At 34.8% G+C, this 24,287-nt stretch overlaps 5 protein-coding genes across 5 annotated transcripts; 3 read left to right on the top strand and 2 right to left on the bottom strand.

Moving 5' to 3' along the window:
• The first annotated feature begins 5,439 nt into the window (after positions 1–5,439).
• On the top strand, positions 5,440–8,920 carry LOC148767616 (putative disease resistance RPP13-like protein 1). Its single transcript, XM_088824703.1, has 2 exons — positions 5,440–8,308; positions 8,853–8,920. Exons 1-2 carry the CDS (start codon positions 5,440–5,442, stop codon positions 8,918–8,920), a joined length of 2,937 nt encoding a protein of 978 aa, XP_088680829.1.
• Positions 8,921–9,596: 676 nt separating this feature from the next.
• Positions 9,597–10,794, bottom strand: LOC148767615 (putative WRKY transcription factor 46). Its single transcript, XM_088824702.1, has 4 exons — positions 10,571–10,794; positions 10,348–10,452; positions 10,051–10,173; positions 9,597–9,645 (listed from the first exon to the last, which is right to left on the bottom strand). Exons 1-4 carry the CDS (start codon positions 10,792–10,794, stop codon positions 9,597–9,599), a joined length of 501 nt encoding a protein of 166 aa, XP_088680828.1.
• Positions 10,795–11,465: 671 nt separating this feature from the next.
• LOC148767614 (putative disease resistance protein At3g14460) lies at positions 11,466–13,348 on the top strand. The gene is made up of 2 exons (XM_088824850.1): positions 11,466–11,505; positions 11,575–13,348. Exon 2 carries the CDS (start codon positions 12,154–12,156, stop codon positions 13,261–13,263), a length of 1,110 nt encoding a protein of 369 aa, XP_088680976.1. The 5' UTR covers positions 11,466–11,505; positions 11,575–12,153; the 3' UTR covers positions 13,264–13,348.
• Positions 13,349–17,301: 3,953 nt separating this feature from the next.
• LOC148767613 (putative disease resistance RPP13-like protein 1) lies at positions 17,302–20,782 on the top strand. The gene is made up of 2 exons (XM_088824701.1): positions 17,302–20,170; positions 20,715–20,782. Exons 1-2 carry the CDS (start codon positions 17,302–17,304, stop codon positions 20,780–20,782), a joined length of 2,937 nt encoding a protein of 978 aa, XP_088680827.1.
• A 682-nt stretch (positions 20,783–21,464) lies between these two features.
• On the bottom strand, positions 21,465–22,649 carry LOC148767612 (putative WRKY transcription factor 46). Its single transcript, XM_088824938.1, has 3 exons — positions 22,416–22,649; positions 22,193–22,297; positions 21,465–22,037 (listed from the first exon to the last, which is right to left on the bottom strand). The coding sequence occupies exons 1-3, from the start codon at positions 22,640–22,642 to the stop codon at positions 21,875–21,877; spliced, it is 495 nt and encodes a 164-aa protein (XP_088681064.1). The 5' UTR covers positions 22,643–22,649; the 3' UTR covers positions 21,465–21,874.
• Positions 22,650–24,287: the final 1,638 nt, after the last annotated feature.

Genomic DNA, 24,287 nt, shown 5'->3' with positions numbered 1-24,287 from the left:
ACCGCGCAAGGCTTGGTGCCCGGTTGATTCGTACGAACAAAACATAAAATAGAAAATAATGGCAGCAGGCAACAGTGGAGGAGAAAGAGATTTCTTTGATTTCACTTCTACCTGTGTGGCGGTTAGGGGTGGTAAACGAGCCGAGCCGACTCGACAAAGGCTCGAACTCGAGCTTGGGTTTTTTTACCTCGAGCTCGAGCTCATGAGTTCGAGCTTCGGACAAGCACAAGCTCGAGCCCAATTTTAGTTGTTCAACAACTCGCGAGCTGGGTTTTTTTTTTTTTTTTTTTTTTAATTTACATATATATATATTAATTATTAGTTAAATAGTAAATAGTTTTTAATAATAAGTATTTATAGTATTCAAACATAAACAAATCTATATTACTTAGATAATTCATAATAAGATAAAATATTATAATATATAAAAATTAAAAACAATATAACTACAGTTTATTATTTTTTTATAATTTTTTTCATTTTACTATAAATATTTTTTTTAATAAAAAAATAAATAATTAAAAAAAACCTAAATGAGCTCGAGCTCGAGCTTGAGCCAAAAAAAAAATAACTCGATGAGCTCGAGCTCGAGCTTGATCTGGCCAAAACAGGAAGATGGACTCGAGCTCGGCAAAATGGACTCGAGCTTGAGCCAAAAAAAAAATAACTCGATGAGCTCGAGGTTTAGGGCTATATCTTTTTCGCCAATAAGCCCATCCCTTTAATATTTTTTATAAATAAATGAAAAATTAATGTATATAACAAAATTACCCCCAAGCCTTTACACCCAATTCTTAATTGTAACTCCAATTTAATCAATTTGGACCACAAAAATCCAATTTTGACCTTTTTTTTTAAAAAAAAAAATTCAGAAATTATTTTTTGCCGCTGGTTTCCGGCGTTGACTTTACGATTTTCTTTTCTTTTTATGGTCTGTTTTTCTGCTGCCGGTTTCCGGCATTGACTTTTTCGATATTTTTTTTCTCTGGTCTATTTTTTTCGCCGCTGGTTTCTGGCATTGACTTTTTTTAGTGGTTTTTTTTTTCCGCCGGCCGCTAAACGTTAACGGTAATTGTGCAGTCATTAACAGACTGTAATTATACTGTCACTGGCTGTAAATTAACGTAATTATATTGTCACTGACAGTACATTAACGTAATTGTACTGACGTTGACAATACATATATGTAATTGTACTGCCGTTGACAGTACAATTAGAGTCAAACACAATATTATTATTATTATTTTTGTTATTATTATTATTTTTTTAATTTTTTTTGATTTGTTGACAAGTCGACGTAATTATATTACTGTCGGACAGTAAAATAACTGTAAACACAATAATATTATTGTCAACCACATCAATATTATTATTTTTTTGGGTTTTTTATTTTGTTTGAGTTATTGACGGAGTAACATAATAATATTAATGTCTGTTATTGAAATATTACTGTAAGCACAATAATATTACTGTGATTTATGGCAATATTACTATTGTTACAGTAATATTACTGTCAACCCAGAAATCTAGATCTGACTCACCAGCCTAAAACTTAAAAAAATTCTCTCAGACACACTCAAAACTCTCCGTTTTACCCATCACTAAGACTGTATCGCTCACTCATAGAAGAGTGAAGACAAAAAATGAAGGAAAAACATGAACCATCTCTCTCCATCTCTACAACAAACATTTATACTCTGAGATACAACGGTCATCGGCGAATGAGCCGTCTTACTGTCAAAGTATGCCATTTGGTGGCGTTTGACTCTCAAATCGTCTGAAGAAGCCAAGAACAGAGAAAGTAGAACGACATATGGTACATGGAGAGGAAATAATATATGTTGATAATAGAATATTCAAGATATGAATAAGTTATTAAGTTTAAATTAAATTATCCGTAGTTAACTCAAAAAATATATTATTTTATACATTATGTATAAAATTCTACCAAAATGTACATTAATATACAATGTTAATATATATATATTTCAAATCTCAAATAATAAATAAGTTTTATTATAAAATAAAAGAATGGACAAATGGATAATATTAAATTTAGCGAATTAATTGCATGATCCATATTAATTGTTTTAATATTTAATGCACTAAAGATTCAGCAGTTGATTAACTTGATTCGATGATAAGCTAGTATGGGGATTTTTAATACATTTAAAATTAACATCATTATACATCATTTCAATAATATATTTTAATAATTTTAAAATCACGAGACATACCAAAAAAAACATCATCATACATATATCTCATAAAATAAAATAAAAGAAAAAGAAAAAGAAAAAATGCAATGTAGTTAGGGGTGTCGGAATGCAATTTTGGAATTCCACAGATTCCGATTAAAAAATATCCAAATTTAAAACCGTACATTTTTGGCACGGATTTGGAATTTTATATAAAACTACCAAAAATTTCGATTCCCGACGACTTTAGTTACAATTATTTTTATTGTTTTTCGAAATATATAATATAATTTTCTGATTTATTTTTGTAATTCCATAATATAATGTATGTTATATTTTATATGAAAATTTTGAATAAGGGTCAAATAAACTAAAAACCTTGAAAAAAAAAAAATTAGCTTCAGAACTATCTGTTGCATTTTTTCTTATATCAAAAACCATGTGTTGTATATTGTTGTTTTTAGGGTAAATTACCCCCATATCCCTGAGGTATGCTTAAATAACTTTATGGTCCTTGTGGTATCGATAATTACACTCCCCCCCTTGAAACATAGTTATAAACTCTAATGGGATAATGCATTGGATACGTTATTACGATATAGTTCTAACGGACTATTTGGTTTCAGGAAGTGGTGCAGACAACAAATAGTTATGAGTGACTTAATAAATGTTGGGGGAGCTATGTCACCCCATAACTCTATTGTTATCTCCACCACTAGCTAAAAGTAATAGTCCGTTATAACCCTATCGGAATAATGTATCCAATGCCTTATCCCATTAGAGTTTCTAACTACGTTTCAGGGGTGAATGTAATTATCGATACCATAAGGACCTTAAAATTATTTAAGCATACCTGAGGGGTGTGGTTGTAATTTACCCTTTTTTTTTAGTGTTTTTATGCAAAGTCCCTGACCAACCATTTTTATTATTCTAGGTTCAAGGGTTATATCTCTTTCGCCAATTTTATCCCTTAAATATGTATTATAAATAAATGCGAAATAATGTATTAAAACCAATTACTAATTGTAACCCCAAATTAACTTCAACTTAATCAATTTTGACCACAAAAATCCAATTTCGACCTTTTCTTTTTTTGAACTTATTTTTTCTCAATTTTTTATTCTGGTGCCGGTTTCCGGCGTTAACTTTTTTAATATTTTTTTCCCTAAATTGTTTCCCTTTTTTTTACGCTTGCCGCTGAACATGGACCGTAGTTGTACTATCAATAACAGTAATTATACTGTCGATGACAGTAGTTGTTCTGTCGTTGATAGTACAATTACTGTCAACCACAACAATATTATTATTTTATCGGGTTTTTTTGTTTGATTTTTCGACAAGTCAACGTAATTATATTACTGTCGTTGGCTGTAAAATTAACACAATAATATTACTGACAACCACATAAATATAATTTTTTTGGTTTTTTGTTTTGTTTGAGTTGTAGACAGATTAACTTAATAATATTATTGTCTACTATTGTAATATAACTGTAAACACAATAATATTACTATGGTTGACGGTAATATTACTGTTGTTACAGTAATATTACTGTGGATGACAATAATATTACTCTCAACCACATCAATATTAATTATTTTGGCTTTTTATTATGTTTACTTATGTTGAACGAACAACATATTAATATTACTCTATTACACAATATTAGTGATTTTTGTTGTGTAAATATTACTGTGCAACAGAGTAACAGTAATATAGTTAATATGACTATAAACGACAACAATATTACTATTTATTTAAACAAGCAAAAATATATTGAAGAAAAAAAATCAAATAAAAAAACAAAAAAAAAAAAAAAAAAGTCAACACCGCCGGAGACCGGCGTTAACCGCAGGCAGAAAGAAGAAAAATAACAATAAAACGAAAAAGAAAAACAATCGAAAGAGTCAACGCCGAAAACCGGCGAAAAAAGGAGGAGAAAAAAAAAATAGTCAACGGCGGCGACGAACGAAATTGTACTCAAAATTGAATAATTTGAGAAATTTGGGGTCAAATTGAGGTTAAATTAAATAAAAATGATGAAATTAGAGCATATTAAAATGTGAGGGGGTATTTTAGTCTTTTACAGACCTCTTGACAATATCATGATTTTTTGGCAAAATTTTTTTTTGTGTGGACCCCTTAGTGAATAAGTATTCCTTGATGGACTTATTTGTAATGAACTTTTATTTTTTCTACATATGGTTCTATTTATTGCAATTTTGGTAAATTAGTTTTTGGATTTTCATGCATTTCGCTATAGAATTCCGAAAAAGAGTGAAGACATTGTGTAAATTCTCTTTATGTCCAAATTTGTTTCAAGAGATTATAAAGTAATACAATTTTTGAAATTTCCGAAATTCCGCCAATTTCGAGGCATTTAAAAATTATAATGGATTTTTTCGGAAAAAGCCATTTCCAATCTATTCCGCCCGATTTCCACCCCTAAATATGGTCAACACTTCACATTTCAAGAATTTGGATAACAATTTAATCACTATATTGATGTTCCATGTAATTTAACTATATTGCTTTCCATATACGTTAATTATTTTGATTTTTTTTTTAAAATTAGTTTAAAGTAATTTAGAAACAATGTAAAAAAATAACTTCAAATTATATATGGGACTTGTTTTTCTGGAAGGTCCGTGACCAAGATAACTTCAAATTAACTAAAATGGAATTTTTATTTTTAATGTTTTTGGTATATATTATATTATATATCAACTGTTAAAAGTTTTTGTTAATTTTATTTTATTCAAAAAAGAATTAAAAAAAGAAAAGAAAAAGAAAATTGATCCCTTGCATCGCACTAGTGAATGGGGATACAAATGCTTTTGTAAATAAGAAACTAAAAATACACTAAACCACACACACATATGACATATATATAAGAGAAAAAGAATTACCGGATGAGAAAAAGAAATTCAATTTATGTAATCCGACAGAAAAACACGACTTTCAGTAATGTTCCACGAGGGTGCAAGAGAAGCGCACCTGGGTGGTTGAATGAAGCTTTCTCTGTAGACAGGCACCTCGGTGCCGGGATTAGCGCATCTGAGAAACCTGAATCTCTGTACTGTGGCACCATTGTGGTGTTTGCTTAAAAAAAAAAAAAAAAGTTTGTACAAAACAGAGACAGAGCCGTTTCCTTCTTGTTTTATGTTTTCTTGTCTTTGCTTTCTTTTCACTAAAAATAAAGCAAAGCTAGTGTTTGTTCATATTCGCAACCAGCAGAAAAATGAATCCTCTTCTACAAACTCCACTCCGAATACTAGGACAGAAATTCGCAAGTCAAGCTGCGAAGCAGTTCTCTGCAGTTTGGAATATTGATAAATCGACAATGGAGCTGCAAAGAAAGATTGAGAAGATAAGAGCTATGTTGGATAGCATGGAAGAAATTAGATGGACTTCCTCTAACGAAAAGGCATGGAAGGTTTTACTGGAATTTGCGGTTTCAGTCGTGTACTCTACCGACGATTTGCTCGATGGAATTTATTTGGATGTTCTAAAATACAGAGCCAAGCTCTCTGAAAATTCCTCCAATGAAGGAGAAACGGAGGTAAGAAACATGCTTCTTTCGACTTTCGATTCAAAGTTGGCCACTAAAGTAGCAAATCGAGTGAAGAAGTTGGAAAAAATTGAAAGAAATATTGAGTCGCTTTACAATAATGAGAGGTCCAAGAAGGTTTTAGAATCTAGGCCTTACAGTTCTGTGGTGGACAAGATGCGTGTGGTTGGACGAGACATAGAAATTAAACATATTGTTGATACATTGTTGGCCGACGAGGGAGATGATGTTTCTGTCATACCTATTGTGGGTATGGCCGGAATTGGAAAGACAACTGTAGCACAAATTGCTTACGGTGATGATGTTAGACTTGGTGATAAATTTGATTTGAAGATGTGGACCTCTGTGGGTATAAATTTTGATATCATCAGCATCACAAGGTCTATAATAGAGTCTGCCTTAGGAGAAATATGTGAGTTATCGAACATTGATTCCATTCAAATGAAACTTCAGAAATTGATTCATGGGAACAAGTTTTTATTGGTTTTGGATGATTATTGGAGTGAAAACTATGAGGACTGGGCCCAATTGTTTTCTCCGTTCATGTTCGGGTTAAAAGGAAGCAAGGTCTTGGTTACCACTCCTAGTACGGCCGTGTCCCAAATTGTCGGCACCGCCCCTTCAATCGTTTTGAAGGACTTAACCGATGAATATTGCTCACTAATTATCAAGAACCGAGTGCATATAGACGACTTACACTTGGAGCCTATTCGGATGGAAATAGCAAAAAAGTGCAAAGGGCTTCCTCTCATAGCGACGACTATTGGTACAATGCTCCGCTACAAGCGTGGTCGTACCGAGTGGGAGTACGTTTTGAGCTGCGATTTATGGCACTTGGCAGAGATTAAAAATCAAATCTTCCCGGTGTTAGCACTTGGCTATTTTCAACTTCCATTAGAGCTAAAAGCGTGCTTGGTTTATAGTTCATTTTTTCCGAGTTCTCACGAATTCACAATGAATGAATTGGTTTTACTCTGGATGGCAGAAGGTTTAATAATTCCCACGGGAAAGATGCGCCCGGAAGATGTTGCTTGCGGTTACTTCAAGAAGTTGCTATCGGCCGCTTTCTTCCGTCTCTCCATAAACCAAAATTCGAAGGGGCAAGACTCTTACAAAATCCATGATGTGATTCACAGCATGATCCGGTTTATATCCGGTGATATCTGCCTTTCCCGGGAAGTTGAACAAACAAGCAAAGAAGAATTCGTCTTCGAAGTTGAACAAACAAGCAAAGAAGAATTCGTCTTCCCAAAAGGAACCCGTCATATGTTTGTGGACCGCAAGATTGTGCATAATGTGGTGCCAAAAAACTCACACAAGAAGAACTTGCGGACTCTGATAGTGTCATCCAAAAGTAGTGACACAACCAAGGTCTCGTTTGATTTTCTTTTAGATATGAAGCACGCAAGAGTGATAGATTTGAGCAATATGGGTATTGATAATGTGCCCCATTCGATTTTTGAAATGAAGCGTCTTCGCCTTCTCAATCTTTCTGGGAATCCTTTCTCTGCGTTGCCCGATTTGTTTGGGCAGCTCACCGCTTTAGAGACACTAAAGCTTGAGAAATGTGATGGACTTAAGCAGTGGCCAAAGAACATGAAGAACGTCGTTACTCTACGGCATCTTATTTTTAGTGCACGTATGCTACAAAACATGCCATTGGAGTTTCGTAAATTGGTGAATCTTGAAACGTTGTCTGCGTTTATAGTGGGAAAGAGTAAAATTCATCATGGTATTCAACATCTTAAAGACATGGATATGCTAAGAGGATCCATTTGCATTGTAAATCTTGAGTATGTACTTAGTCATGATGATGCAAAGGAAGCTAGCCTACACACGAAGCCATTCCTTGACAAGATCGAATTTGTATGGAATGACGCAGTAAAAAATGGTGAAGAAGTTCTTGACGGTCTTTGTCCCCATAAAAATGTGAAGGAGTTGGTGATCGCAAATTATAATGGTGAAAAGTTTCCTAACTGGTTGAGCACTCTGCCCCAGCTTTCAGTTATTCACTTGATGAGTTGTACGAAGAACTCCGTCCTGAACGAATTGAGGATACTGGAAAATCTTAAATCGCTTGTCATTGAAGACATGCCTATGTTGGACACTGTTAGTAGTCGGTTTTCCGGATTACTAAGTCTGGAGTCTCTCAAGATAGTAAAGATGAAGAAAATGACTGCGTGGGGAATGTCTGTAGTTTCCGGTGAAAGTCGTTTCCCTAATCTTCGTATTCTTGAAATCAGTGAGTGCGAAATGCTAAAGGAGTTGCCGGTGCTTACCGATACAAAACTTGAATGTCTAACAATCGTTAATTGTCCCAAACTTCTTTCATTGCCAATTGATGGTTTGCCCAAATCTCTTAAAGAATTGGTGATCTCAGGATGTGATAAGCTCAAACATACGTGCAGCGTAGGCGAAAGGGATTATAAAAAGATTGAATGGGTTGAGAAGATAACTATTGACGGTCAGACTCTGCATATTATCAAGTCTCCTAGCATGAAAAGCATTGTTAATCCAGATTCAGAGGACCGTACTAGAGGTATTTGTACGCGAAAGACATTTGTGCTCCATTTGAATTTTTATTTGCTTTGCAATTTATGATTAGTCCAACTGGATTTGTTTATTTGTGTTTCAGATAGCCGAGAATAGCGTGTACGTGAAGGGGGCATCAGTCTTAGGCTGTCATCTTTGGGACAGGTAGTTCCTAACTTAACTCATGCTATTTACATTGTTGTCCAGTAATGTGATTCGACGAATGAATATTTGAGAATCATAACCCCTAAGCTTTAGATTCAAATGTGTAAAGACCAAATTTGGAATGTAGGTAAGAGGTATATTCAGTAATAGACTTGCAATTTAAGTTCTATGATCGACCACTAGTTTTGGTTCCGAATTTGGTGTCGGCAATTAATGATATGATTTTGTTGCTGACAAAAAGCAAGGAGGTAATTATCATATCTTTCTATTGATTTATTTTTTAGTTTAAAATGTGAATATAGCTCATTTACCAGCATTCTTAGTTCAACCATATATGAAAAATGACACCTTTTGCTGATTAGTTTTCTTTGATAACTTGGACACAGGTTTTGAAAGCTCATTATCAGATGTTGTGGAAGTTGAGGATTTCTCTCCTACTGAACCCGGATTTTGATTTTTATGTTGTGGAAACATGAGATTTTTCATTTTTATTCACTCATATTCGGTTAGAAATTGTCCTTAATTCTGTGATTTATTATTCTTTTGTTGAGCTTTTCGAGTATGCAGATGAAATATCAAGATGAATACTCTTTATTCCAATGTTAATTGCTTTTTGGAATCTTAGCAGCTCTAGCTAGGCTCTCATATTTTTGTTGTTCTCCCGTGTTTATCGATGTGCTCGTGTGACTGTGTCAGATGTAGTTGTTAAATTACATACCCAGTTTTCAGGTGAGAAGAAAAAAAGAAAAAAAAAAAGATGATCTGCACCTCACTTTCTGTATTTTTCCACCGCGGTGCCAGATAAGAAAGATAACGAGGCCGTGAAAGCCCTCTCTCTGTAGACAGGCACCTCGGTGCCGTTTAGGCGCACCCGGATGCTTAGGTTGCAACCTAAATCTCTGTAACCGCAGTGCCGTGTTATTGCACCTAGGTGCCTTAATAAATATCTTAAATTCTTTGGTTAATTGTTTCTCATACTCTTATTTTGTGTAATGCGTTCCGAATAGTCTAAAAAAGCAAATAATGTTAGTTTGAAACATCATTTCAGATATTCATTTCCCGTAACTTGATTATTACATAGGGGTGGAGATCAGACGAATACGGTCGTAATTAGTACTTTTGGAAAAAATTCAATCCTTAGCATTTGAACTGAAAAACCAAACCAATTCAAATTTCATCCTGGTAAAGAAAAAAAAGAAAAAGAACACCGAAAATCAAAATTTTGCAAGAAGATTAACCACACAAGCATGATGCTCGATCTCTGGCCGATTTTTGTGGACCCCACTCAATTCATGCTTTCGAACAATGAAAGTCCATTATGTTAAACAACTCGAGCGATTTCATCGCATTGCAAGCCCGGATATAATAGCGTTCCTATCTCTACTATCAAAAAACAACTCCCCGAGTACATTAGTCAAAACGCAAGCTCGATCATTCTCTAAAACTTTAATCACCCAATGAATGGAGTAGATTTTTTCTTCAATCCTATGTTGTAATAAAAGCATAAACGAAGTACTTGTCCGGTGAGGGCCCATTTTTGAGAGTCAAATCCCGAGGACTTGTTCGAGTGGTACATGTGCCGACCTCAGGCATGTATGCTTCCCTCTGTATGTGATATCAACTGCATTCGGCTCATATGCTGACATACGCACTTCTTTCATAGCCATACAACCTTCCCTCACATGATCTATACATCTGTAATAGGTTCTGCACATTCAGAAACATAGTTTTTTTCAGAAAAAAATATTTAACGATCATTTTCTTAACATGTGTGTGTAAAAACCTTAAAAGACACGTGTATTATTTTGAAAGGGAGAGACCGTAGTATATTGAGCACAAAGAAGTAGATTAGATCAAGTAGCATGCATACATATTCGTCACCTTGTGAGAAGGGGAGCAAATATATATTCTCGGCCGTACTTCCTCCAACTGTATCCATCGTCGAATTCTTCGGATGGTACCTTAGGTCTCACTGTCACCCGTGCGCTGCAAAGAGACCCGAACAAAATATATGCTAATCGATGAAAATTTCGAAGAGTGAAGAACAACCACCTTGGATTTTATACATTTATGATAAAAAAATTTTAGTAAAAATATTAATCACCTTTCGTCTGATGAGGGTGACACAACGTTGTACTTACATTGTCCTTGTGGAGCAAATAGTTTAAGAAGGGATAGAGCCTCCTCGTACGAGACCAACTTACTCTCTAAAACACTATCTCCGATTTTGGAAGAAGATTCTTTTAGATGTTTCACTTTTTCTTTCCCTTTGGTAATCTCGTTTACGAGTTTCTTGTATTCCTCTGACGAAGAAGATACGCTCGCCATTCTTATACCTGTCACGACATTGAAAGATTCAAACATATTTTTATATGTTCAAAGAAATAGAGAAGATCACAATGTTTGCAACTGAATTAGCTATTTTCGACAATTTAGAAAGAGTCATGTAGATCCGACACCACATATGTAAACTTTAGACCAATTCTTCATTAAAAATAGATCATTACTATTAGGGTCAAATTACGAAACCCCCTCCTCATGTTTGGATAATTACAACCAACCCCCAACTATGAATCTTCTTACACGGTCATCATTTATGGTGTCAAATTCAAATTCAACAGAATCTTTTAGATTCCGAGAAATGTTCTCTGGTTTGTACTCGTTTTGTGCAAAAATATAGTTTCTAATAATGCACCACAATCTGATATTTATAAGCCAAGAGACACATCTTATGATCATCTAGTTTCAAAATGTGGAGCTTGAATGGGGTAAAACAGGGTGGGTTTTTCGCACTTTGCACGCTTGAATTACACCCTTTTGGCACTTTGCACCCATAAATTGCAAAATTGGCAGATTGCACCCTTTAAACATAAATTGTTTGGCACTTTGCACCCCAAATCACTTTTGGCTTAGAAAAATTACTTGCAACTTGCTGAAAATCTGGAAAATGGACAAATTTGTAATTCTCTAATTATCTATCTTCTTCCACCAATTCTCAATTTGAATCAGCTTTCTGCCACCACTTCATTCAACCAAAAGGTCCCTAATTAATTTTTTTTTTTTTTAAATCTGTTGTATATATGTATAGTTTTTGGTTAACCTTTGCAGATGAAGTTACCTGCTGCTATAAAACATGAAGCATCTCCCTCTGAAGAAACTACAGAACAAATTAATCTTAGAGCAAAAAGACGAAAAGCTTACGAAGAACATGGCATAGAAGAAGACGACATTGAAAGTTCGCAAGTTCCGTTAATAGATTACTGGAACTGTATTCGGCATCTTGCCCTATTTCTTCCGGATTACGGATTTTCAAAAGATAAATTGGTACAAATGTGGATTGCCGAAGAATGCATCAAACTCGAAGTGACGAAACGAATGGAGGACGTGGGTAATTTGTGCTTCGACTTTTAGCTTAATCAAAATATCATCGTACCTGCAAAGCCAACTGCTGCTTATCTTTCCCATTACCAAGTCAACGACAAATCCAAAATTGCTAGGCTCATTATCCAACGAGGCGATTACGTAAGAATCCGAGATGGTAATGAGTTGGATACGACCAACCAAGAAATCCTACACTTAACATGGGACTGTCGTAAACATGACCACGCTTTAGTTGATGATGCTCTTACAAAATTCAAGAAACTTCGCACACTCTTAGTTGTCAATCTCTGTATTCCGAGGAATAAAATGTGCAATTTAAGGTTTCCCCACTTGAAGCTCTTAAAAACATTGGATCTGAGCTCGAGCAACATAACACACGTACCGTGTTCCATCGAGTATTTGGATTCTTTGAGATTCCTAGACATCTCCAACACTCCCATCGATCAATTGCCTCAGTCGATCGATCTTCTTCTTTCTCTTCAGACATTAAGATTGAGGGACTGCCCTGGAATTCACGAACTGCCACGGGGATTCGGGTCTTTGATTAATCTTCGCCACCTGGACCTCCAGATTTTTGGCCAGCTGAGGGTCATGCCTAGTGGGATGGGAAACTTAACCAAACTCCAAACATTAGATGCGTTCATCGTGGGGGAAACCGACGATGGGTGCGGAATAACGGAGCTGAAAAACATGAACGAGATCGCCGGGTCGTTCTCTATCCTAAAGCTTCATAATGTATCTAACGCGGAAGAAGCAAAGGCAGCTGCATTGTGCGATAAGAAACGCATAGATAATCTGTACTTGTATTGGGGTAGTGTCGAAAACCCCGATGCAACCGACATCTTAGAATGTCTGCAGCCTCATTATTGTGGTTCGAAGCTTCCGAGCTGGATAACCAATCCATCTTTTGTCGATCTTTCCACAATATTCCTCATAAGATGCATAAATTGCGACACGTTGCCCTCGTTTGGCGAACTGCCGTCTCTTAAGAGCCTCGATCTTGTGGAGATGACAAGTGTGAGGGATATTAATTCCCTATTCTGCAGAAAGTCCGAAACTCGTGTTAAAGTTGCATTTCCGAAGCTAGAGAAATTGAGTATCGACGACATGCCGAACCTTGTGGAATGGTCTGGAATGGAGGATGGTGATTTCCCATGCCTCAAAGATGTTACGATTGGATCATGTCCGGAACTTACGGTTCTTCCGTCTCTGTTGCATCTCCGCTCACTCGAATCATTGGAAATAAACGACTGCGAAAAGATGATTTCTTTGCCTGAATTGCCGGCTTCGGTTCAAGATCTCAGGGTACGTTGCTGCCCTAAAATGAGTAAGCGGTTGTACTACAAGGATGGAAGACGAGAGATTGCACATGTAAACAACATTTGGATTGATCTTGAAAAATTATCTTTACATTAAAAAGTTTGTGTCTGAATTATATTTTTACATTGCTTTCTACTTCTCTGGTTCTGGTTAACTAGCAAGTTTCACGTGTCTTATTATTTTATTTATTTATTTATTTTTCCATGGATTACTTAGATTTTGCATTTGTTTAGTTATATTTTTTTTCAAATAATATATAATTTAAGGTAAATTTCAAACCCCCTGAATGTAGGCCAAATTACAATAAATACCCCCACCTATCCGTAATTACTAAAATACCCCCAATGTTTGTTTCCGTCTTGCACCAACCTCCTTACGGTGTCTGATTCCTCATAAAATATTTTTGAGTCTAGGCAATATTTTCCGAAAAATGTCAATTGTACTCCTGCAGACGTGGAATTTCTTTTTAAGGGTCAAAATTACTCTCTAGTAAAAAAGCTTTCGTGAAAAATCACATCATAAGGGGGTTGGTGTACTATATATTGGAACAAATGTCGAGGGAATTTTGGTAATTACGGATATTTGGGGTACTTTTTGTAATTTAGCCTAAGTCCAGGTGATTTTCATAATTTACCCTATAATTTATATGCCTGAGAGTCATGACTATATTTAGGGTAAATTACACCTACACCCTTAAGGTATACTAAAATAACTTTAAGGTCCCTCTAGTATTGATAATTACAGCCGCACCCCTAAATTAATTACCGGAGCCAAACTTTCATGTCCTGGGGACCGATATGCACTATATTTGTTTTCCGCGGGGGCATTAATGCTACCATGATGAAAAATTATAAATCTTTCTTATATAAAGTAATAAGGATTTAAGAAATGTTTGGGAAGTCATGTCACATCTTACCTTTCTATGTTGTCTCCACCACCGCCTGAAAATAATAGTCCGGTAGAACCTTAACGGAATAACTTATCCAATGTATTATTCCGTTAGTGTTTCGGACAATGTTTCAGGGGGGGTGAGTGTAATTACCAATACCACAGAGACCTTAAAGTTGTTTAAGCATAACTCAGGGGTGTGGATGTAATTTACCCAATTTTTTTCTTAGTAACTTTTGTTTTCTTCTTAGCAATTGTTTCTTTTTGTTTCTTAATGCTGAGAACTGAGAACTTCTTCTTAGCAATTTATGTTATATGCTACTTGAAACTATGTTTATTTTATTGTACTGTCTCTTTGCATAAATTAATTGTATGATATTGTATATAATAGACCGTCAAAATATATAACAAATTTTGAAATTTCATATCTACGGGCATTACGTATGCGCGGTGCGACTCCCCTAGTATATATATATATATATAATTATATATATATATATATATACACTATTCTTACTACTTTAGTTGATAATTTACACTATTTAAGACTTAATTGCTTAAAATATCACATTATTAATTGTTTTATAAATAAATAAAATTATATATGATTAATTTAATATAAAATAAGTTTCTAGTTATTGTGTAATATGAATGATCAAATAAAATATTTCAATCATATTGAATATAAAAATGTAAATGTTTGCTCACTAATACAATATTTGTATGGGTTCTTCTACACGTTAATGGTTAAAATGACCTTGTTTCTCTTAAACGCTTATATATGTTGATAATAGAATATTTCAAGATATGAATAAATTATTAAGTTTAAATTAAATTATTCGTAGTTAACTCAAAAAATATATTATTTTATACATTATGTATAAAATTCTACCAAAATGTACATTAATATACAATGTTAATATATATATTTCAAATTTCAAATAATAAATAAGTTTTATTATAAAATAAAAGAATGGACAAATGGATAATATTAAGTTTAACGAATTAATTGCATGATCCATGTTAATTGTTTTAATATTTAATGCACTAAAGATTCATCAGTTGATTAACTTGATTCGATGATAAGCTAGTATGGGCATTTTTAATACATTTAAAATTAACATCATTATACATCATTTCAATAATATATTTTAATAATTTTAAAATCACGAGACATACCAAAAAAAACATCATCATACATATATCTCATAAAATAAAATAAAATAAAAAGAAAAAGAAAAAATGCAATGTAGTTAGGGGTGTCGGAATGCAACTTTGGAATTCCACAGATTCCGATTAAAAAATATCCGAATTTAGAACCGTGCATTTTTGGCACGGAATTGGAATTTTATATAAAACTACCAAAAATTTCGATTCCCGACGACTTTAGTTACAATTATTTTGATTATTTTTCGAAATATATAATATAATTTTCTGATTTATTTTTGTAATTCCATAATATAATGTATGTTATATTTTATATGAAAATTTTGAATAAGGGTCAAATAAACTAAAAACCTTGAAAAAAAATAATTAGTTTCAGAACTATCAGTTGCATTTTTTCTTATATAAAAAACCATGTGTTGTATATTGTTTTTTTTAGGGTAAATTACCCCCATATCCCTGAGGTATGCTTAAATAACTTTATGGTCCCTGTGGTATCGATAATTACACTCACCCCCTTGAAACATAGTTATAAACTCTAATGGGATAATGCATTGGATACGTTATTACGATATAGTTCTAACGGACTATTGGTTTCAGGAAGTGGTGAAGACAACAAATAGTTATGAGTGACTTAATAAATGTTGTGGGAGCTATGTCACCCCATAATTCTATTGTTATCTCCACCACTAGCTAAAAGTAATAGTCCGTTATAACCCTATCGGAATAATGTATCCAATGCCTTATCCCATTAGAGTTTCTAACTACGTTTCAGGGGATGAATGTAATTATCGATACCATAAGGACCTTAAAATTATTTAAGCATACCTGAGGGGTGTGGTTGTAATTTACCCTTTTTTTTAGTGTTTTTATGCAAAGGCCCTGACCAACCATTTTTATTATTCTAGGTTCAAGGGTTATATCTCTTTTGCCAATTTTATCCCTTAAATATGTATTATAAATAAATGCGAAATAATGTATTAAAACCAATTCCTAATTGTAACCCCAAATTAACTTCAATTTAATCAATTTTGACCACAAAAATCCAATTTCGACCTTTTCTTTTTTTGAACTTACTTTTTCTCAATTTTTTATTCTGGTTCCGGTTTCCGGCGTTGATTTAAGTATTTATTTATTTTTCCGCCGCCGGTTTCCGGCGTTAACTTTTTTAATACAATTTATGAAATTTCCGTAATTCCGCCAATTTCGAGGCATTTAAAAATCATAATGGATTTTTTCGGAAAAAGCCATTTCCAATCTATTCCGCCCAATTTCCACCCCTAAATATGGTCAACACTTCACATTTCAAGAATTTGGATAACAATTTAATCACTATATTGATGTTCCATGTAATTTAACTATATTGCTTTCCATATACGTTAATTATTTTGATTTTTTTAAAAATTAGTTTAAAGTAATTTACAAACAATGTAAAAAAATAACTTCAAATTATATATGCATGGGACTTGTTTTTCTGGAAGGTCCGTGACCAAGATAACTTCAAATTAACTAAAATGGAATTTTTATTTTTAATGTTTTTGGTATATATTATATTATATATCAACTGTTAAAAGTTTTTGTTAATTTTATTTTATTCAAAAAAGAATTAAAAAAAGAAAAGAAAAAGAAAATTGATCCCTTGCATCGCACTAGTGAATGTGAATGGGGATACAAATGCTTTTGTAAATAAGAAACTAAAAATACACTAAACCACACACACATATGACATATATATAAGAGAAAAAGAATTACCGGATGAGAAAAAGAAATTAAATTTATATAATCCGACAGAAAAACACGACTTTAAGTAATGTTCCACCAGGGTGCAAGAGAAGCGCACCTGGGTGGTCGAATGAAGCTTTCTCTGTAGACAGGCACCTCGGTGCCGGGATTAGCGCATCTGACGTACCTGAATCTCTGTACTGTGGCACCATTGTGGTGTTTGCTTAAAAAAAAAAAAAAGTTTGTACAAAACAGAGACAGAGCCGTTTCCTTCTTGTTTTATGTTTTCTTGTCTTTGCTTTCTTTTCACTAAAAATAAAGCAAAGCTAGTGTTTGTTCATATTCGCAACCAGCAGAAAAATGAATCCTCTTCTACAAACTCCACTCCGAATACTAGGGCAGAAATTCGCAAGTCAAGCTGCGAAGCAGTTCTCTGCAGTTTGGAATATTGATAAATCGACAATGGAGCTGCAAAGAAAGATTGAGAAGATAAGAGCTATGTTGGATAGCATGGAAGAAATTAGATGGACTTCCTCTAACGAAAAGGCATGGAAGGTTTTACTGGAATTTGCGGTTTCAGTCGTGTACTCTACCGACGATTTGCTCGATGGAATTTATTTGGATGTTCTAAAATACAGAGCCAAGCTCTCTGAAAATTCCTCCAATGAAGGAGAAACGGAGGTAAGAAACATGCTTCTTTCGACTTTCGATTCAAAGTTGGCCACTAAAGTAGCAAATCGAGTGAAGAAGTTGGAAAAAATTGAAAGAAATATTGAGTCGCTTTACAATAATGAGAGGTCCAAGAAGGTTTTAGAATCTAGGCCTTACAGTTCTGTGGTGGACAAGATGCGTGTGGTTGGACGAGACATAGAAATTAAACATATTGTTGATACATTGTTGGCCGACGAGGGAGATGATGTTTCTGTCATACCTATTGTGGGTATGGCCGGAATTGGAAAGACAACTGTAGCACAAATTGCTTACGGTGATGATGTTAGACTTGGTGATAAATTTGATTTGAAGATGTGGACCTCTGTGGGTATAAATTTTGATATCATCAGCATCACAAGGTCTATAATAGAGTCTGCCTTAGGAGAAATATGTGAGTTATCGAACATTGATTCCATTCAAATGAAACTTCAGAAATTGATTCATGGGAACAAGTTTTTATTGGTTTTGGATGATTATTGGAGTGAAAACTATGAGGACTGGGCCCAATTGTTTTCTCCGTTCATGTTCGGGTTAAAAGGAAGCAAGGTCTTGGTTACCACTCCTAGTACGGCCGTGTCCCAAATTGTCGGCACCGCCCCTTCAATCGTTTTGAAGGACTTAACCGATGAATATTGCTCACTAATTATCAAGAACCGAGTGCATATAGACGACTTACACTTGGAGCCTATTCGGATGGAAATAGCAAAAAAGTGCAAAGGGCTTCCTCTCATAGCGACGACTATTGGTACAATGCTCCGCTACAAGCGTGGTCGTACCGAGTGGGAGTACGTTTTGAGCTGCGATTTATGGCACTTGGCAGAGATTAAAAATCAAATCTTACCGGTGTTAGCACTTGGCTATTTTCAACTTCCATTAGAGCTAAAAGCGTGCTTGGTTTATAGTTCATTTTTTCCGAGTTCTCACGAATTCACAATGAATGAATTGGTTTTACTCTGGATGGCAGAAGGTTTAATAATTCCCACGGGAAAGATGCGCCCGGAAGATGTTGCTTGCGGTTACTTCAAGAAGTTGCTATCGGCCGCTTTCTTCCGTCTCTCCATAAACCAAAATTCGAAGGGGCAAGACTCTTACAAAATCCATGATGTGATTCACAGCATGATCCGGTTTATATCCGGTGATATCTGCCTTTCCCGGGAAGTTGAACAAACAAGCAAAGAAGAATTCGTCTTCGAAGTTGAACAAACAAGCAAAGAAGAATTCGTCTTCCCAAAAGGAACCCGTCATATGTTTGTGGACCGCAAGATTGTGCATAATGTGGTGCCAAAAAACTCACACAAGAAGAACTTGCGGACTCTGATAGTGTCATCCAAAAGTAGTGACACAACCAAGGTCTCGTTTGATTTTCTTTTAGATATGAAGCACGCAAGAGTGATAGATTTGAGCAATATGGGTATTGATAATGTGCCCCATTCGATTTTTGAAATGAAGCGTCTTCGCCTTCTCAATCTTTCTGGGAATCCTTTCTCTGCGTTGCCCGATTTGTTTGGGCAGCTCACCGCTTTAGAGACACTAAAGCTTGAGAAATGTGATGGACTTAAGCAGTGGCCAAAGAACATGAAGAACGTCGTTACTCTACGGCATCTTATTTTTAGTGCACGTATGCTACAAAACATGCCATTGGAGTTTCGTAAATTGGTGAATCTTGAAACGTTGTCTGCGTTTATAGTGGGAAAGAGTAAAATTCATCATGGTATTCAACATCTTAAAGACATGGATATGCTAAGAGGATCCATTTGCATTGTAAATCTTGAGTATGTACTTAGTCATGATGATGCAAAGGAAGCTAGCCTACACACGAAGCCATTCCTTGACAAGATCGAATTTGTATGGAATGACGCAGTAAAAAATGGTGAAGAAGTTCTTGACGGTCTTTGTCCCCATAAAAATGTGAAGGAGTTGGTGATCGCAAATTATAATGGTGAAAAGTTTCCTAACTGGTTGAGCACTCTGCCCCAGCTTTCAGTTATTCACTTGATGAGTTGTACGAAGAACTCCGTCCTGAACGAATTGAGGATACTGGAAAATCTTAAATCGCTTGTCATTGAAGACATGCCTATGTTGGACACTGTTAGTAGTCGGTTTTCCGGATTACTAAGTCTGGAGTCTCTCAAGATAGTAAAGATGAAGAAAATGACTGCGTGGGGAATGTCTGTAGTTTCCGGTGAAAGTCGTTTCCCTAATCTTCGTATTCTTGAAATCAGTGAGTGCGAAATGCTAAAGGAGTTGCCGGTGCTTATCGATACAAAACTTGAATGTCTAACAATCGTTAATTGTCCCAAACTTCTTTCATTGCCAATTGATGGTTTGCCCAAATCTCTTAAAGAATTGGTGATCTCAGGATGTGATAAGCTCAAACATACGTGCAGCGTAGGCGAAAGGGATTATAAAAAGATTGAATGGGTTGAGAAGATAACTATTGACGGTCAGACTCTGCATATTATCAAGTCTCCTAGCATGAAAAGCATTGTTAATCCAGATTCAGAGGACCGTACTAGAGGTATTTGTACGCGAAAGACATTTGTGCTCCATTTGAATTTTTATTTGCTTTGCAATTTATGATTAGTCCAACTGGATTTGTTTATTTGTGTTTCAGATAGCCGAGAATAGCGTGTACGTGAAGGGGGCATCAGTCTTAGGCTGTCATCTTTGGGACAGGTAGTTCCTAACTTAACTCATGCTATTTACATTGTTGTCCAGTAATGTGATTCGACGAATGAATATTTGAGAATCATAACCCCTAAGCTTTAGATTCAAATGTGTAAAGACCAAATTTGGAATGTAGGTAAGAGGTATATTCAGTAATAGACTTGCAATTTAAGTTCTATGATCGACCACTAGTTTTGGTTCCGAATTTGGTGTCGGCAATTAATGATATGATTTTGTTGCTGACAAAAAGCAAGGAGGTAATTATCATATCTTTCTATTGATTTATTTTTTAGTTTAAAATGTGAATATAGCTCATTTACCAGCATTCTTAGTTCAACCATATATGAAAAATGACACCTTTTGCTGATTAGTTTTCTTTGATAACTTGGACACAGGTTTTGAAAGCTCATTATCAGATGTTGTGGAAGTTGAGGATTTCTCTCCTACTGAACCCGGATTTTGATTTTTATGTTGTGGAAACATGAGATTTTTCATTTTTATTCACTCATATTCGGTTAGAAATTGTCCTTAATTCTGTGATTTATTATTCTTTTGTTGAGCTTTTCGAGTATGCAGATGAAATATCAAGATGAATACTCTTTATTCCAATGTTAATTGCTTTTTGGAATCTTAGCAGCTCTAGCTAGGCTCTCATATTTTTGTTGTTCTCCCGTGTTTATCGATGTGCTCGTGTGACTGTGTCAGATGTAGTTGTTAAATTACACACCCAGTTTTCAGGTGAGAAGAAAAAAAAAAAAGATGATCTACACCTCACTTTCTGTAATTTTCCACCGCGGTGCCAGATAAGAAAGATAACGAGCCCTTGAAAGCCCTCTCTCTCTCTCTGTAGACAGGCACCTCGGTGCCGTTTAAGCGCACCCGGATGCTTAGGTTGCAACCTAATTCTCTGTAGTGTGGCACCGCAGTGCCGTGTTATTGCACCTAGGTGCCTTAATAAATATCTTAAATTCTTTGGTTAATTATTTCTCATACTCTTATTTTGTGTAATGCGTTCCGAATAGTCTAAAAAAGCAAATAATGTTAGTTTGAAACATCATTTCAGATATTCATTTCCCGTAACTTGATTATTACATAGGGGTGGAGATCAGACGAATACGGTCGTAATTAGTACTTTTGGAAAAAAATCAATCCTTAACATTTGAACTGGAAAACCAAACCAATTCAAATTTCATCCTTGAAAAAAAAAAACAAAGAACACCGAAAATCAAAATTTTGCAAGAAGATTAACCACACAAGCATAATGCTCGATCTCTGGCCGATTTTTGTGGACCCCACTCAATTCATGCTTTCGAACAATGAAAGTCCATTCTGTTAAACAACTCGAGCGATTTCATCGCATTGCAAGCCCGGATATAATAGCGTTCCTAACTCTACTATCAAAAAACAACTCCCCGAGTACATTAGTCAAAACGCAAGCTCGATCGTTCTCTAAAACTTTGATCACCCAATGAATGGAGTAGATTTTTTCTTCAATCCTATGTTGTAATAAAAGCATAAACGAAGTACTTGTCCGGTGAGGGTCCATTTTTGAGAGTCAAATCCCGAGGACTTGTTCGAGTGGTACATGTGCCGACCTCAGGCATGTATGCTTCCCTCTGTATGTGATATCAACTGCATTCGGCTCATATGCTGACATACGCACTTCTTTCATAGCCATACAACCTTCCCTCACATGATCTATACATCTGTAATAGGTTCTGCACATTCAGAAAAAAATATTTAACGATCATTTCTTAACATGTGTGTGTAAAAACCTTAAAAGACACGTGTATTATTTTGAAAGGGAGAGACCGTAGTATATTGAGCACAAAGAAGTAGATTAGATCAAGTAGCATGCATACATATTCGTCACCTTGTGAGAAGGGGAGCAAATATATATTCTCGGCCGTACTTCCTCCAACTGTATCCATCGTCGAATTCTTCGGATGGTACCTTAGGTCTCACTGTCACCCGTGCGCTGCAAAGAGACCCGAACAAAATATATGCTAATCGATGAAAATTTCGAAGAGTGAAGAACAACCACCTTGGATTTTATACATTTATGATAAATTTTTTTTAGTAAAAATATTAATCACCTTTCGTCTGATGAGGATGACACAACGTTGTACTGACATTGTCCTTGTGGAGCAAATAGTTTAAGAAGGGATAGAGCCTCCTCGTACGAGACCAACTTACTCTCTAAAACACTATCTCCGATTTTGGAAGAAGATTCTTTTAGATGTTTCACTTTTTCTTTCCCTTTGGTAATCTCGTTTACGAGTTTCTTGTATTCCTCTGAAGAAGAAGAAGATACGCTCGCCATTCTTATACCTGTCACGACATTGAAAGATTCAAACATATTTTTATATGTTCAAAGAAATAGAGAAGACCACAAGTTTGTAACTGAATTAGCTATTTTTGACAATTTAGAAAGAGTTTTGTAGATCTGACACCACATATGTAAACTTTAAACCAATTCTTTATAAAAAATAGATTATTATTATTAGACTAAATTAGGGCCACCTCTTAAGTAAGGTCAAATTACGACACTCTCTTCTCATATTTGGATAATTACAACCAACCCCCTCGACTATAAATCTTCGTACACGTTCATCTTTTATGGTGTCAAATTAAGCAAAATCTTCTTGATTCCGAGAAATGTTCTCTAGTTTGTACCCATTTTGTGCAAAAATGTACTATTGAAACAAATGTCGACGAAATTTTGGTAATTACGGATATTTGGGGTATTTTTCGTAATTTAGCCCAAATCCAGGGGATTTTCGTAATTTACCCTATAATTTATATGCGTGATTATATTTAGGGTAAATTACACCTACACCCCTAAGGTATGTTAAAATAACTCTAAGGTCCCTCTAGTATTGATAATTACATCCACACCCCTCAAACAATTACTGGAGTCAAGATTTCATGTCCTGGGGACCGATGTGCACTATATTTTTTTTCCGCGGGGCGTTAATGCTACCATGATAAAAATTTATAAATCTTATATAAAGTAATAAGCATTTAAAAAATGTTCGGGGAGTCATATCACCTCTTACCTCTATATATATACTAGTGATGAAGCACCGCGCAAGGCTTGGTGCCCGGTTGATTCGTACGAACAAAACATAAAATAGAAAATAATGGCAGCAGGCAACAGTGGAGGAGAAAGAGATTTCTTTGATTTCACTTCTACCTGTGTGGCGGTTAGGGGTGGTAAACGAGCCGAGCCGACTCGACAAAGGCTCGAACTCGAGCTTGGGTTTTTTGACCTCGAGCTCGAGCTCATGAGTTCGAGCTTCGGACAAGCACAAGCTCGAGCCCAATTTTAGTTGTTCAACAACTCGCGAGCTGGGTTTTTTTTTTTTTTTTTTTTTTTTAATTTACATATATATATATTAATTATTAGTTAAATAGTAAATAGTTTTTAATAATAAGTATTTATAGTATTCAAACATAAACAAATCTATATTACTTAGATAATTCATAATAAGATAAAATATTATAATATATAAAAATTAAAAACAATATAACTACAGTTTATTATTTTTTTATAATTTTTTTCATTTTACTATAAATATTTTTTTTAATAAAAAAATAAATAATTAAAAAAAACCTAAATGAGCTCGAGCTCGAGCTTGAGCCAAAAAAAAAATAACTCGATGAGCTCGAGCTCGAGCTTGATCTGGCCAAAACAGGAAGATGGACTCGAGCTCGGCAAAATGGACTCGAGCTTGAGCCAAAAAAAAAAATAACTCGATGAGCTCGAGGTTTAGGGCTATATCTTTTTCGCCAATAAGCCCATCCCTTTAATATTTTTTATAAATAAATGAAAAATTAATGTATATAACAAAATTACCCCCAAGCCTTTACACCCAATTTTTAATTGTAACTCCAATTTAATCAATTTGGACCACAAAAATCCAATTTTGACCTTTTTTTTTTAAAAAAAAAATTCAGAAATTATT

Source organism: Erythranthe guttata, chromosome 10 (assembly GCF_056151865.1).
Source record: "Erythranthe guttata isolate IM_541 chromosome 10, IM_541, whole genome shotgun sequence".
Lineage (NCBI taxonomy): Eukaryota > Viridiplantae > Streptophyta > Magnoliopsida > Lamiales > Phrymaceae > Erythranthe > Erythranthe guttata.
This window is presented reverse-complemented; position numbering and strand designations above follow the sequence as displayed.

Bases quoted from the DNA above. Each gene is read 5' to 3' on its own strand.
- LOC148767616 (XM_088824703.1), top strand. From the start codon at position 5,440: ATGAATCCTCTTCTACAAACTCCACTCCGAATACTAGGACAGAAATTC. The intron at 8,309-8,852 runs GTATTTGTACGC...ACTTGGACACAG, and splicing joins TTCAGAGGACCGTACTAGAG to GTTTTGAAAGCTCATTATCA.
- LOC148767615 (XM_088824702.1), bottom strand. From the start codon at position 10,794: ATGGCGAGCGTATCTTCTTCGTCAGAGGAATACAAGAAACTCGTAAAC. The intron at 10,453-10,570 runs GTGATTAATATT...GTCTCTTTGCAG, and splicing joins TCACCCTCATCAGACGAAAG to CGCACGGGTGACAGTGAGAC. The intron at 10,174-10,347 runs GTGACGAATATG...CTGAATGTGCAG, and splicing joins TTTGCTCCCCTTCTCACAAG to AACCTATTACAGATGTATAG.
- LOC148767613 (XM_088824701.1), top strand. From the start codon at position 17,302: ATGAATCCTCTTCTACAAACTCCACTCCGAATACTAGGGCAGAAATTC. The intron at 20,171-20,714 runs GTATTTGTACGC...ACTTGGACACAG, and splicing joins TTCAGAGGACCGTACTAGAG to GTTTTGAAAGCTCATTATCA.
- LOC148767612 (XM_088824938.1), bottom strand. From the start codon at position 22,642: ATGGCGAGCGTATCTTCTTCTTCTTCAGAGGAATACAAGAAACTCGTA. The intron at 22,298-22,415 runs GTGATTAATATT...GTCTCTTTGCAG, and splicing joins TCATCCTCATCAGACGAAAG to CGCACGGGTGACAGTGAGAC. The intron at 22,038-22,192 runs GTGACGAATATG...CTGAATGTGCAG, and splicing joins TTTGCTCCCCTTCTCACAAG to AACCTATTACAGATGTATAG.
- LOC148767614 (XM_088824850.1), top strand. From the start codon at position 12,154: ATGTGCAATTTAAGGTTTCCCCACTTGAAGCTCTTAAAAACATTGGAT.